This window comes from Galeopterus variegatus, unplaced genomic scaffold (assembly GCF_000696425.1).
Source record: "Galeopterus variegatus unplaced genomic scaffold, G_variegatus-3.0.2 Scaffold1518, whole genome shotgun sequence".
Lineage (NCBI taxonomy): Eukaryota > Metazoa > Chordata > Mammalia > Dermoptera > Cynocephalidae > Galeopterus > Galeopterus variegatus.
The window spans coordinates 262997-276434 of record NW_007727629.1 but is presented as its reverse complement, the minus strand read 5'-3'; the positions used below and the strand labels follow the sequence as shown (position 1 = coordinate 276434).

Here is a 13438-nt window from a genome sequence, read left to right as displayed (position 1 = left end):
AGGAGAAACTTTGTGAAATAGTTGACTGGGTATTTAAAGACTTTAGAGCAGTAGTAAAATGGGCATATATTGAAATATAGTGTCTCCTATTTGGCTTTTAGCTGTTTCATTGTGTCTGTCCATTTGGAGTTGGAAGATTCCACTGAAATCTCCATGGCTGATAATAGGACAGATATAATGCAGAATTCCCATAAACTTTATTAGTCCAAATGAAGTTGTAGTCAAGTGTCTAAAAAGATTTTAATTTATTTTTATATCTAACTTTTTATGATTTTTTTTATATTTAGCAGCTAAGAATTTCTTTGTTTACATGTATCTTTTTTATTCACAGCCATGTTTATATTCATTACCCATAGCTCTCTCATACACAGACTTTTCCGTAGGCTTTTTTCTCTTTAGACACTTCTCATTAAACACTGGAGCCTTATGTCATAGTTGCCCAAATAATTTTCATTTCTATTTGAAAAATTCCCAACCTAAATTCTGAGTGCCCCAAATTTGAAATAGCAAGAATAGTATTTTAAACTTATAACAGGGAGAGGAGAAAAAAAAAAAACTTATAACAGTTATTATGATTAAGAGAAATTCAGCTGTATACGGATGTTACTGTTTATAATTACTGAGTGGTCTCTCAAATATAAGTCAGAATGATGAGAAAACATGCTTGTCATTGTAACTTGGAACTTTCACTGGAAGATGTAGATGTAGAGAGGTCTAAAATATGCAAATTGCATAACAGTCGACTTATGGAAAAATGGCATGAAAAGGGTCTGCAACTTTGTGCTACTTCAGAGTAAAGACCTTTCATATCTTGGTCTGTCTGTGTTAGCATTGGGCTGGTGCCTGAACCATCCTCTCTCTGTCTCCCTTAACCACACAGACACTGAAGGCTGCCTGAACAGCAGCACAGCCTGATTATCACCTAACGGTGTTGGTGAGGGGTGACCTCATTTCTCACGGTGTTTTCTTGTATTTAGGCTGCTCAAACAGCAGAAGATGCTATGCAGATAATGGAACAGATGACCAAGGAGAAGACTGAAACTCTGGCCTCTTTGGAAGATACCAAGCAAACAAATGCAAAACTACAAAATGAAGTAATCAGATTTAAATGGCTTTTTGTACAAAGAACAGCTTATCGACTTCATGGAATGTTTGATCACTAATTCAGGATTATTTTTTTTTTTAAGTGCGGCCTTATACAGGTTTGATTTAGTAGTGTCGAATGTACACTAGAGCCTTGATAATATTAAATAAAGTGTATTACTTCATTACTTATTTAGTAGGATCAACCTTTAAAAATTGCGGGGAAAACCCTAATAGCGTGGCTTTCTAAAATAACTATTTAGTAATAGCACTCGTGGGAGGAGGTACTGATGGCATTATTTAGTTTTAGTATCCTTTATCTTATATCACACACATTTTTTTCTCAACTCTCTTCCAACTTTGAGCCAGTAAATAAATTCTCCATTCCTCACCCTTGAGTTTGATGTAGGCCTTTTCTTGGCCTAATTCAGTACTGATTCCCTTTTGTGTCATCTTGAATTAGTCACTTCTGGAACTGGGACAAATCTATGGCATTCAAGATATTTTGATTCTGTCCACAAGGAGCATTTCTCCTTGTATCCTTCTTTTATTCCCTTACTCCCACCCTCCCAGCTCATATCACCTGTTTTTTTCTTTGGAAAGCGGTTTCTTAAATCCTAAGCAGATTGATTCACTGAAATGGTTATGGGAAGTTCTGTTGGACTTTAGATGCTTTTTAAGGTGATAGGCTGGTAAGACATTAAGGAACTAAAGCAAGGGAGGAGATGGTCAAATCAAATAGCTACTGTGAGGACTAGGCCTCCTCATTGTAGAAAGTCAAAGATCAAAATCTGTTAAGACACGAACATTTTGAGGTAATTACAGGGTAAATAAAACTTCACATAGAAGGAGTACACTTAAAGAACTGACAATTCTAGGAGAAGACTTAAGCTAAAAATAGAAAAACATTAAAAAATCATAGATGATAATTAAAATTAGAATCAGGGAGAATGGTGTCTTTCTATAACATATCCCTTGGTGTCTACATTATAGCCAGAATACAAGACTGGATGGACTGTTTCTTGGACCCATTGTGATTTTCTTTTCTTGTTCTGTAAATCTGGAATGTTAGAGGGCATTAAAAGGAGGGTTGTGGTGGTAAAACTAGCAGTACACCTTCTCAGATTCCTGACTGGTGGCATGTGACATTTCAAAAGGAGACAACTCCCTTTTCTGGCTGTAGGAGACAACTAGCCATGCTGGCCCAGAATGTTGTCATGGCTCCAGGAGAACACCCTCTGTAATGTTGACCCATATGAGCTCCCATCCTTGGTGGGGCTCCAGAGCCTGTGATCAGTCACTTCCCCACTCATTCCAGTACCGCATCTGGCTTTCCCACCAGGGGCCAGGCCCCGAGCTGGCTTCATCCCCCAGGGATGGGTGATGAGGCTGAACAAAGGTGACTGCCCTTCAGTCTCACTACACAGCTTTTTACTCTTCAGATTAAAGTTCATGTGGATAACTAATGTTTTCCAATCTGCGAATATTTCTTTTTTTTTTTTTTTCCTTTTTGTCTTTTTTCGTGACCGGCAACGGATCGCAACCTCAGTGTCGCGCCCGTACCGGACCGCGACCGGCAACGGGATCACAACCCTCGGTGTTGCACCCACACCTCGCTTAGCCAGCGAGCGGCCGGTCTGTACGTGGGATCCAAACCCTCGGCGGGAGCGCCGCTGTACTCCCAAGCGGCGCGCTGTAGCAGTGCGCCACCGGGCCGGCCCCGTAATCTGCGAATATTTCTACTTAAATAATTTTTGTCATGAGGGCCATGTAAATTTGGTACTGACATTGAAAAATATCATGTCCTAAATTCCTAATCTATGGGGAAGGAAAGGGGTTTCTTTTCATTTCAGTAATAATCCTTGCTGATGTCATTGCTTTGCAGTTTGTTTCCTTTTTTTAAGATGGCTCATACTTGAATAGCAAGTCTAATGATAAATACTGAGAACTGGACATAAGAAAAAAGAAAACTTTAGTTTTAACTGATGTAGCAATTTAGTTTGACTTTTTGGCCAGATGTATAGGAAATGTCAGACTAAACATAAGGAGGAGGTTGGCAGTTTATAATAGACTTGTCATTTGTAATCTCTTCACCCAGGTGACTTTTTTTTTTTTGCAAGTGACTAATTTCGTCTATCTTTTAAATACACATTTTTGTGAATAATTTGCCTTTCCAGTCATGTCATTAGAAAATGAAATAATTTTATCAGGTTTTTTTCTCTTGGTTTTTAAGTTGGACACCCTTAAAGAAAACAACTTGAAAAACGTGGAAGAACTTAACAAATCAAAAGAACTTCTGACTGTAGAGAATCAAAAAATGGAAGAATTCAGGAAAGAAATGTAAGTATATTTCCTTTGAGAGAAATTATGAAGGCTATTTTAAATTTCAAAAGTGAAAACAATGCTAATTATTTAGAAAATATTTGAAAAGTACATAAAGTATAAAGTAATAGTTGACCGCCTCCACCCCAAATACTACTGCATACCCCAGAAGTAACCCTAATAACCACTGCTAAGTCAAAACTACAGCTAAGTTAAAGGATCAAAATGAAATGTGTACTGGCTGGTGAGTCATGACATTTGGGATTCAAATGTGACTTTGTAAAGCTTTGTGAAAGCACAAGTAGAATCAGAGGTTTAAAGTAGAATGTTTACATGATGGCCAATTTTAACATTTGGAAATGTCAGACCCTTTATTAATAAATCCCTCAAAACTCTTTTTACAGCAAAGAACAAACAGTGTGTCACTTTTTCAAGATTTTCAATGTCTTGGTTTTAAGAGTGATCAAATCTTCTGGCATGGAAATTAAATGACTAGTATTTTGGAAGACTCTTTAAAATTAAGGTTTACCCATGGGTCTGCTGCCCAGTGTCAGGCAGACAGATTGTTCATGTCTCCTTTATTGACACCAACTTATCCCTTGCCTTTCATGTTCGATTATTGTGGTTATTAGAGATTGGTATTTATCTGTTATTGTAAATGATGGTTACAGTGTAGATTTCATTTGGTCTTCTATTTTGATAACTACACTGTATGAACTGTGTGAACCTAAAAATCTAAAGCCAATTGAGCTGGTGAACACTTGAGTATGTCTTTTGTGCTAGGTACAGTTAAGCAAGGAAGGATACAAGGATGAATTGTATGCAGTCCCTGCTTTTCTTTTTTTTTTTTTTGTTGTGTGTGACTGGTAAGGGGATTGTAACCCTTGGCTTGGTGTCGCCCGCACCGCGCTCAGCCAGGGAGCACACTGGCCATCCCTATATAGGATCCGAACCCGCGGCCTCGGCGCTCCCAGCGCCGCACTCTCCCGAGTGAGCCACAGGGTAGGCCCTGCAGTCCCTGCTTTTCAATGGTTTATATCATTTATTTCCAATTCTGATAGCACAAACAGATGAGATTCAAACCAAAAAAAAAAGTGCATCAGTTCCAAACTTCTGTTCTTAAGTTACCATCCTCAATACTATTTGCTCATCAGGTGGAAGGAGGTGTGGGGAGTGGGTTGGAAAAGCCCCTGCCCCTGATGACTCAGTGTCGCCTGCTCTAGTTTTGGCCAGATTTCAAGGACCATCAGATGTAAAGGGACTATGTAATGTGCTTCTCTAAACAAAGCTGTCATTTTGCCCATAAGTCTTGTTCCTCAGTGCCCATAACCAGGGAATGAGCAGCTGTTTGTTTTTACTGAGATTTGACATGTATGTGGGGTTCTTCATGTTTTCCAGAGCTTTTTTGTGTTTCTCCCCATCTGACAGTTCCTGGAGAAAAAGAGATACCAGTGTAGGCACTGGGGTTCTAGAATTTTGCCCTTGTCACTGGAAACCAGTGCTTGTAACTTAATGTTCATTTCCTCTACATTACTTTCTAGACTGGTTTTAGGAAAGCTCTTGATTTTTATTAACAAGCTCCCATTTTCAGTTGGAGATCAAAAATAAAATGGTCTCTGGGCCGAGCCCGTGGCACACTCGGGAGAGTGCGGCGCTGGGAGCGCAGCAGTGCTCCCGCCACGGGTTCGGATCCTATATAGGGATGACCGGTGCGCTCACAGCGCTCACTGGCTGAGCACGGTGTGGCCGGTCTCAAAAAAGACAAAAAAATAAAATGGTCTCTCACGGGTATATAACTTTAGATCTTAGGGAAAGCAGTATAAGCAATCTAATTTTTATCTTTAATTACTCACCTGGCACAGTAATAAATCTAGAATATATTTAACATAATAGATTTATGATGGATTCATAAGTAAAATGTTTGCAAGTCAATATTAATAATGTTTACTTCATCTCTCAGTTTTAAAACTACAGAGTCTTTTTCTGACTCAAGATATCTTGTCATGTAGAAAGAAAAATAGCTCTTTAAAAATCATTAGAAATATTTTTGTAGGTATTTTCAGAATCATTTCTTGCATATTTCCAGAATTTAGGCTCTTAAAGCCTCTTTCCTCAGTGAAATGCATTTGCCCACTACCCATTAATGAAAAATTGAAAGGTGTTCTTTTTTATATTTGAATCACAACTGAAATTCATCTGCCAGTTGTAACTCCAGTTCTTTGGTTTCTGCTACTTTCTTGGCTTTATGATTTTGGGCAAATCTCTTTACTTCCCCGAGCTTCAGTTTTCTCATCTTAAAATGTAATATTAGCCTCCTTGGGCTTTGAGGAGTAAATGACAAAATGTACATGAAAGCATTTTGTAAACTTTAAAACATTAAGTATTGTTTTTACAGGTCGATACCTGAGGACATTTTGGCCATTTGTAGATTGCTTCTTTGACTCCTTTTAGTTTTCCTTACTGTGGACTCCTAATATAACCAGTAAAACCCATAAAAACTTTAGAAGATGAAAACGTTTAAGAGAGAAGGAACATGAGCACAAACTTACTAATTGAACAGGCCACACAAACACTGAGACCTAGTAGCCCCTAATGATCACCTGGGAAGTAAAATGTTTGGCTTATGATGATTTCATCATAAGTAAAATCTTCTGATTTGTCAAAGATTGATGGACTTTGGCTGGAAGTTGAACTTTAGCTGTCATATGTGTGTGTGTGTGTGTATGTACATCTGTATATAATATTTTGATCCATAATTAAAATCAAGCCTCCCAGCTTTTGAATGACCAATTACCTGAGGCTGAAACTCCTTCTCAGTTTTTCTTCACTTGCTAAATAAACATCTATGTAGAAAGCCTAATTTAGTATGCTAAGAGAATTTTTGTGTAGACTTATTCCCCTAAATGATCATGAGACCATTGCAGTATGCATATTATAGGTGGATGGGGAGTTAAAAATTGAGAAAATTGAAGATGCCAAGCACTGCCACCCATTAGACAATTGAAGGTAAAAATAGATGTGTTCATGCATCAGCAGATGGATTCAGACCCAGATGACTGGATTCAGAATTCAGCCACGTACAACAGCTTGCTAAATGGATTTAACCAGCACAGACTTACTTAAAATTCACGATTGCATCAAAACCTTCTATGGCATAAAGCTAAAATCCAGTGATCAAGTAAAATATTTTGAATATCCATGTGTAAAGGATAATAATTTAGTATGTATATTTTGGATTAATTTTAGTAATAGGAAGATGTTTAATAAGTGCACCTACCCTATTCATGTTTTGTATGCTGATATTTATGATATGAGGTTAGTTAGCAGGCTGTACTATATCTTTATTTGCTTCTTTTAATTACAAATTAGCATTATGGAAAGAATACTATCAAAATAAAAAACCTGTTATGTAGTTAGAAAACTGTATTTTCTTTGGGCATTTCACCTCTAGTTGTCCTAAAAATATACTCAGATTCACATCAGCACTTGACTCTGATGGATACTGATAAATGGGACCATTGGATTTTTATTTCTGCCTGAGAAAAACAGATTACAGATTTGTGCAGTTAGAACAGAGTGCTTTGGGAGCAAATTAAATCACTATATCAACGAAGTGGGTTTTAGTAGAATTATCTAATAGGAATATTCCTAAAGACAAAAGGGCCGTACTGACCATTTCATTTGTCATTTATTTTACATCAGAATTACTTTTTGTATGGAGTAAGTGTGGGTAGTGGAAGAGTGGGTGTAGTGTTGATTAGGTTTAAAAAAATGTAATAATTGTGGGCAGCAATCCTCCTTTTGAAGGGTTAAAGCCACTTAGTCCCTCCTTCACGTAGATAATACTGTCTCCTGCTATTATAGATCTTATCAGGCACGTGACCCAGATATATTTTCCTCAGTGCTGTGAAGCTGGTTGTCTCCCACAGTTTCCTTGCCTGTCTTGTTTCTATGGTAACCCTGCACTCACTGTCCTTGCAGAGAAACCCTAAAGCAGGCGGCAGCTCAGAAGTCCCAGCAGCTTTCAGCATTGCAAGAAGAGAACGTTAAACTTGCCGAGGAGCTGGGGAGAAGCAGGGACGAAGTCACAAGTCATCAGAAGGTCAGTGGGACTTTGGGGGTTTCCAGCTCTGCCTTGCAGGCTGACGTCTCCTGCTGTTTGCAGCGTGCTTGGAGGCTACTCAGAGATCTTCTCAGTGGCTGGGTCATTCCAGATTGGATTTCAGGTTACCTGTGTTATATATCTCCTTGTTTTCAAGTGTGCTACTATAGGATTTAGGGTAGCAGTGAATTGACAGATTTTAAAAAAAAAAGAACATTGGAACTTCCAAGCAAGTAGAAAATAAAATCTTTATTAGACAATCTTTTAGCGATGCATCTAAATGGAAAGGGACAATATCATCTCCCTAGTACTGCTTGGATTTCAAAATTATTTTTCTCTTTCATCAAAATTGGTTTTAAGGAAACAGATTCCAAGAATATGGTTTTAGTGTGAGGGTTTGCAGCTGATTTTAAAAAGAACTCTACTTTAAATTTTAAAAATGTTTAAATATTTGTTAATAGAATTGTGTATATACGTATACTTGTGTGTATTGATATATATGGGATGTGTGTTACAGCTGGAATAAACTATAAGCAAACCACAACCCATTTGCTTCTGTATTTAAATTACAGAGGTTTCTGACAGAAGTCGATTAAACATGGGAACAAACTTGGTCTTAAAGAATGCTGTATTCTGCTTTTGATTCTTCTCTAACAGTTGAATCCAAGTGATGTAATTGTTAGTCACATCTGATCTCAGAGCAACAGCTTGAAATTACATTTTTAAGATACTTTTGCTGTGTAGTCATTAATTCTTGCTTTGCACTCTAAGGGAAAATATTTTTCCCCCTTTGTGTGTTGCAAACATTAATTCTCACTTGGGATGAAGCAGTTTAGGGTAATTGTATTGAGTACCCATTGACATCATGCAGTTTGTGGTGAAAGCACTTTTTGAAGTGTTGATTTCAAAGTTTAAAAATCTTCATTATAGATTTCATGAAAGAAATGCCTCATGTCTCCAAACCCCAAGATGATGGTGATGCTATTGGTGATAGTAGCTAACATTTATTGATTCTTACTGTGTGACAGGAACAAATAAATGGTAGCTATTATTTCACTTAATCCTTACCATAACTCTGTGAGATGGCACTAGTATTACCCCCATTTGTAAAAGAGGAAACAGAAGCACAAAGAAGATAGTAATTTGCCCAACATCATTTAGCTAGTAGTGTGAAGAGATATTTGTCATTTTCTGATTTGGATCTAGAAAAGAATCAAAGTGTATTGATTTAATTAGAGTCACTGCACTCTTCTGTGATCAGTATGTGAGAAATTGGAGTTCACGAAAAATAGAAGCCCTTTGACCACAAAAGATTCTTTTTTTCCTGGCATAAGCTAGAGCATCTAAAACATTTGGTATCTCTAATATCAGTGTGTTCACAAGGACTTGAAAGAGAAGGATCTGGGATAAGAGCTGAGTCTGTTCCCATCTCGTTTTATCTCATTTCATTGAACATCTCTGGTAGATAAAATGGTTCTCATAAATAGAAACACAGAGATCATCCTCTGTCATGTTGTGACCTTAACTGGGCTGATGATTACAGTTCTTGTCTCTATCTCTCAGAACCGGAAGGAGCCCAGAAAGAGACATCACGATTCCTTGGGCAGAGGTTTCCAGGGCTCCTGTCCATCCCAGCAGCTCCATTCTCTTTTTTGCAATAGGGATCTCCGTTTCCTACTGAAAAGGTTTTGTGATTAAAAATATGAAAATCAATCACTTTGCAGGGTGTTAGAAAATAGTGCCTATAAGGAACAGCTAAGAAAGTGACTTCCTTTTAAAGAATGGAATGGATTACCATTTGTAGTTTTCTGTGTTTTACTTGGAAGAGAGAAAAAAGTGAGTGTGAACTAAAACATGATAAGCTTTGATGATTGAGATTGTTAAAATGATATTGATTAAGAAGAAAGATTACATCCTTTTCTTGATATACATGTATGTTTGAAAGAGTGGAGGGAAGGACCCATTTAAAATAACTTAGAAGCAACCTTAGTTTAAAGAAGACCGATTAATTCATCGGGCTCTATTATTCTTACTGTCTAATCTCCAAGAATCTAGAATGCTGTTTACTACTGTAAAATTATGAATTTTCACTTAGTTACTTTCTATAGTTAAGTCAAGCTATTGATCAGCTGTGTTGGAAATATATTACAGAGCTAGTGTCTGACAAGTCCTATTTTTAAAAAGAAAGAATCTCAATTGTACTTTAGAAATACTTAGTGTTTCATTCTGAAATTAAGATAGTATACACTATATTGACATGATAAATAGTGACCCAGGATCTGAGTTCTTTCCTGAATCCTTTACTTAGTAGCACCATAATTCATTGAACCTTACTGAGCTGCTTGCTTTTCTGCTGTTTCATGGAATCATCACAACATACCTCTGAGATAGTAAGATTATTTTGTAGGTGAGGAAGCCAAAGCTCAAAAGTCGAGTAACTTGGCAAGGATACACAGTTAGTCAGTGGAGGAGCTGAGATTTATGTCTGTCTTACTCTGAAGCCTGTTTTCCCTACTGTCCGATACTGAGAAAAAAGCTTATTTCTACTTACTTCATAATTATTGTTGTTAGGATTTACAAAGGGCCAAGCCCGTGGCACACTCGGGAGAGTGCAGCGCTGGGAGCGAAGCGACGCCCCCGCCGCAGGTTTGGATCCTATATAGGGATGGCCGGTGCGCTCACTGGTTGAGTGCGGTGTGGGCAACACCACACCAAGGGTTGCGATCCCCTTACCGGTCACGAAAAAAGACAAAAAAACCAAAAACCAAAAACCACCAAAACCTGTGAACTAGGAATGGGGTGGGTGGGGTCAGAAAGTGCTATAAAAATGCACTGTGAACTCTACTTGTGTTTTTTTTCTGCCTCAAATGTTTATTCTGCTTAGAAAACCCAAGGCATCCCAGAATCTGTGCTGCATGTTAAGGATCTCACTGGAATTACTGGCAAAGGACTTTTACTTCCTTTGAGAAGCCCCCTTCATAATGAGGGCTGTCTCATTTCCTGTTTGTCAGTTTTACATTACCTAAATAAATCTTTCTCAGGATTTCTTTTTTTTTTTTTCCCCTTTCTGTCTTTTTTCATGACCGTTAACGGTATCGCAACCCTCGGTGTCGCGCCCGCACCGCGCTCAACCAGTGAGCGGACCGGTCTCTATATGGGATCCGAACCCTCGGCGGGAGCGCTACCGCGCTCCCAAGCGCCGCACTCTACCGAGTGCGCCACCGGGCCGGCCCTCTCAGGATTTCTTAATCAAGTTCTCAGAGGCTTGGAGATGAGGTTATTTATTGAAATAAAAGAAGGAATTTGCCTCCTGGTAACAGTGGTTTTGTAGAGCATTCTCTCTTTTTATCTCCTTAGAAAGGTGATACAGGAAATTGTGAAATAAAAGGAGCTAATAATGAGCAGGGCTGGTTTGATCTAAAGGTGGAAAGTGGCATTAGTTGCTATTCTTCATGAGAAGCCCCGTTTGACCTGACTGACCAGGGAGCTCCATGTGTCCCCAGGAAGGTGGGGTTTTAACAGTTGACCTGGTTCTTCTGCTTGTTCTTCATCCTCTAGAAGGAGCTGGCAAAGTGAGAAACAGGGGCACTGTGTTATTCTTCATTGCCTGCTCTCCCTGTCAGACATTCTTCTTTCCAAGTAAAATTGTTTCTTTAAGTCTCTTTTCCCAAGTTGGAGTTTTCATTTTGAGCAGTGAGGACTGACAGCCAGGATCAGTTAGGATTGTGAGCGGCAGCAGCGTTTAATTTATCTGGAATCATCAGCGACAGAAATCTTTATAAAAATGTCACATAGAGTGTGGTATCTTTAAAAAAGAATATATTAGATTGACCCATATGAAACTGCCATTGTTCTGCAATTTCATATGGTTCAATCTAGTAGTAGACATAACGTATCTTCTTTTCATGACTCAAGAATTACAAAGATTGTTCTTACAATTGCTGTTGACTGTTTGCTCTCACATTCAGTTTCCAGCCTGGTGCCCTGACTGGTTTCTTGCTGCATCGAGTTGCTTTTGTGCATGTGCATGTGTATGTGGTAAAATATATACAATACAAGATTTACTGTTTTAATCATTTTACAGTGTACAGTTCAGTGACATTTAATTATACATTCACAATGTTGTGCAACCACCATCTCTAATTCCAAAACATTTTCATAACCTCAAAAGAAAACCCCATACCCTTAAGCAGTCACTCCTTATTCCCCTCCCCCAGCCCCTGGCAACCACTAATCTGCCTTCTGTCTCTATGGATTTTCCCATTCTGGACCTTCCATATAGATGGAATCATATACTGTATGGTCTTTTGTGACTGACTTCTTTCACTTAGCATCATGTTTCAAGATTCGTCTAAATCGTAGAATGTATCAGTACTTCATTATTTTTAATGGCTGAATAGCCATTGAATAGATGGACCATACTTTGTTAAATCATTTGCCTCTGGTGTTTTATGCCTCTTTTCTCCATTCAGACTGTCAGTAGTCCCCCCTGATGTCTGTGTCCTTCCTACAGCAGCTACTTCTAATTGCTACTTTGGATCTTCTGTGGGATGGGAAATTCTTCTCATTTTCTTAACAGCAGTCTAAATCTTGCCACTCTGTTCACGCTTAGAATTCTATCTTCTCCTTTTCTTTACTTCCAGACTTTTTAAAAAAGAGTAATCTGTTTTCTGCTTTTTCTTTTTACCTTCCATTTTCCCCCCTCCCCTGCAGCCTACACTATGCTACCACCAGTGCACTCCTGAAATGACTCTTGCTAAAGTCGTCACATACCAAGTAATTGCAAAAATGAGTGGCTTTCCTTGCATACTCTGTGAGCATTTGGCACCACTACCACCTACAGTCCTGACTGTCCTTCACACCTTCTACCCTATTTGCTCATATTTCTCTTGTATCTCCTGCCACCCCTGGTTACTTGCCATTCACATCTGATTTTACATCTTTTCTTCTCCCCTTCCCTCTTGGTGAATGTTTCCTCATCGTTGGAGGTACATCCTAAATGTCATCACCTCTGATCTCAAGCATAGTGAGCTGCTACCTTCTTCGTGTTCATGTTGCGGGCTCCATGGTTCTCTATCTGTGACACTCAGGACACTACATTGTGATTGAGGTCATGTGTAGCTGCTTCTCTCCACACATGCTGTGTAGGTTCAGATGAATGGACACATGGGTGTTGGATGAATATCCTGTTTTTAGCAAGGGGCCCAGGTCCTATTTTACAGAATGAGATGCAGAGAGCTGGTGGCTGCTCTTTCTACTTTTTTACATGACTCCAATTGCTTGCATCTCCATATCTTTGTTGCAGAGCTGTGGTTGCCAGCAGCCTGATCTCCTGATTTGCTGTGCGTGGATGGTGGAAGCATACAGTGAGAATTCAGGCAGGGTCACACAGTTTCAAGATTATTGGAAACCATACAGAGCATTATTTTCTTTTCATAGGGAATTCTAAAAATAATAATGTGAGCTCTGTAGAAATAGTCACCTTAGGTAGTCACTTTTGAGATATCTGACTTATCATGTCCAAACCTTACAAGGTATTCCATCTTGTAAGGATAGCTAATACACTGAGCTGTCACTATGGGAACACTGCGGATTTTCCCCCTGGTTATTTGCAAAATGAGGTTACAGCTTGCTTATGGAAATTGGACAGAGATTAGATGACTCAATAACTGTATTTCACGAACAGTTTTTCCTGACAGAGGTTACAGCAGATGCAGTATAAAGAAAACCAGGGTTAGCATCTAAATTGATCCATGAATAATTGCCTGCCTGTTAAATAAGCCTGAATTCCCAGACATGAATGTTTAGAAAGGGAAAGCTATTTTTAGCCTGTGTGTTATTTTGGGGAAATGGTGATAATCAGCCATTGTAATTTTAATCTGGGCTCGGAGGACTTCTAGGCAAATACGGCTGATTAAAGTTGGATCAGAG

At 38.7% G+C, this 13438-nt stretch overlaps 1 protein-coding gene across 1 annotated transcript in view; it reads left to right on the top strand.

Moving 5' to 3' along the window:
- Nucleotides 1-13438, top strand: part of CLIP1 (CAP-GLY domain containing linker protein 1) — a 78410-nt gene that overhangs the window by 45742 nt on the left and 19230 nt on the right. The window contains exons 17-19 of the mRNA XM_008577463.1: nucleotides 978-1094; nucleotides 3317-3423; nucleotides 7387-7507. Coding sequence (XP_008575685.1) covers nucleotides 978-1094; nucleotides 3317-3423; nucleotides 7387-7507 — 345 coding nt within the window. The remainder of the gene's footprint in view (nucleotides 1-977; nucleotides 1095-3316; nucleotides 3424-7386; nucleotides 7508-13438) is intronic.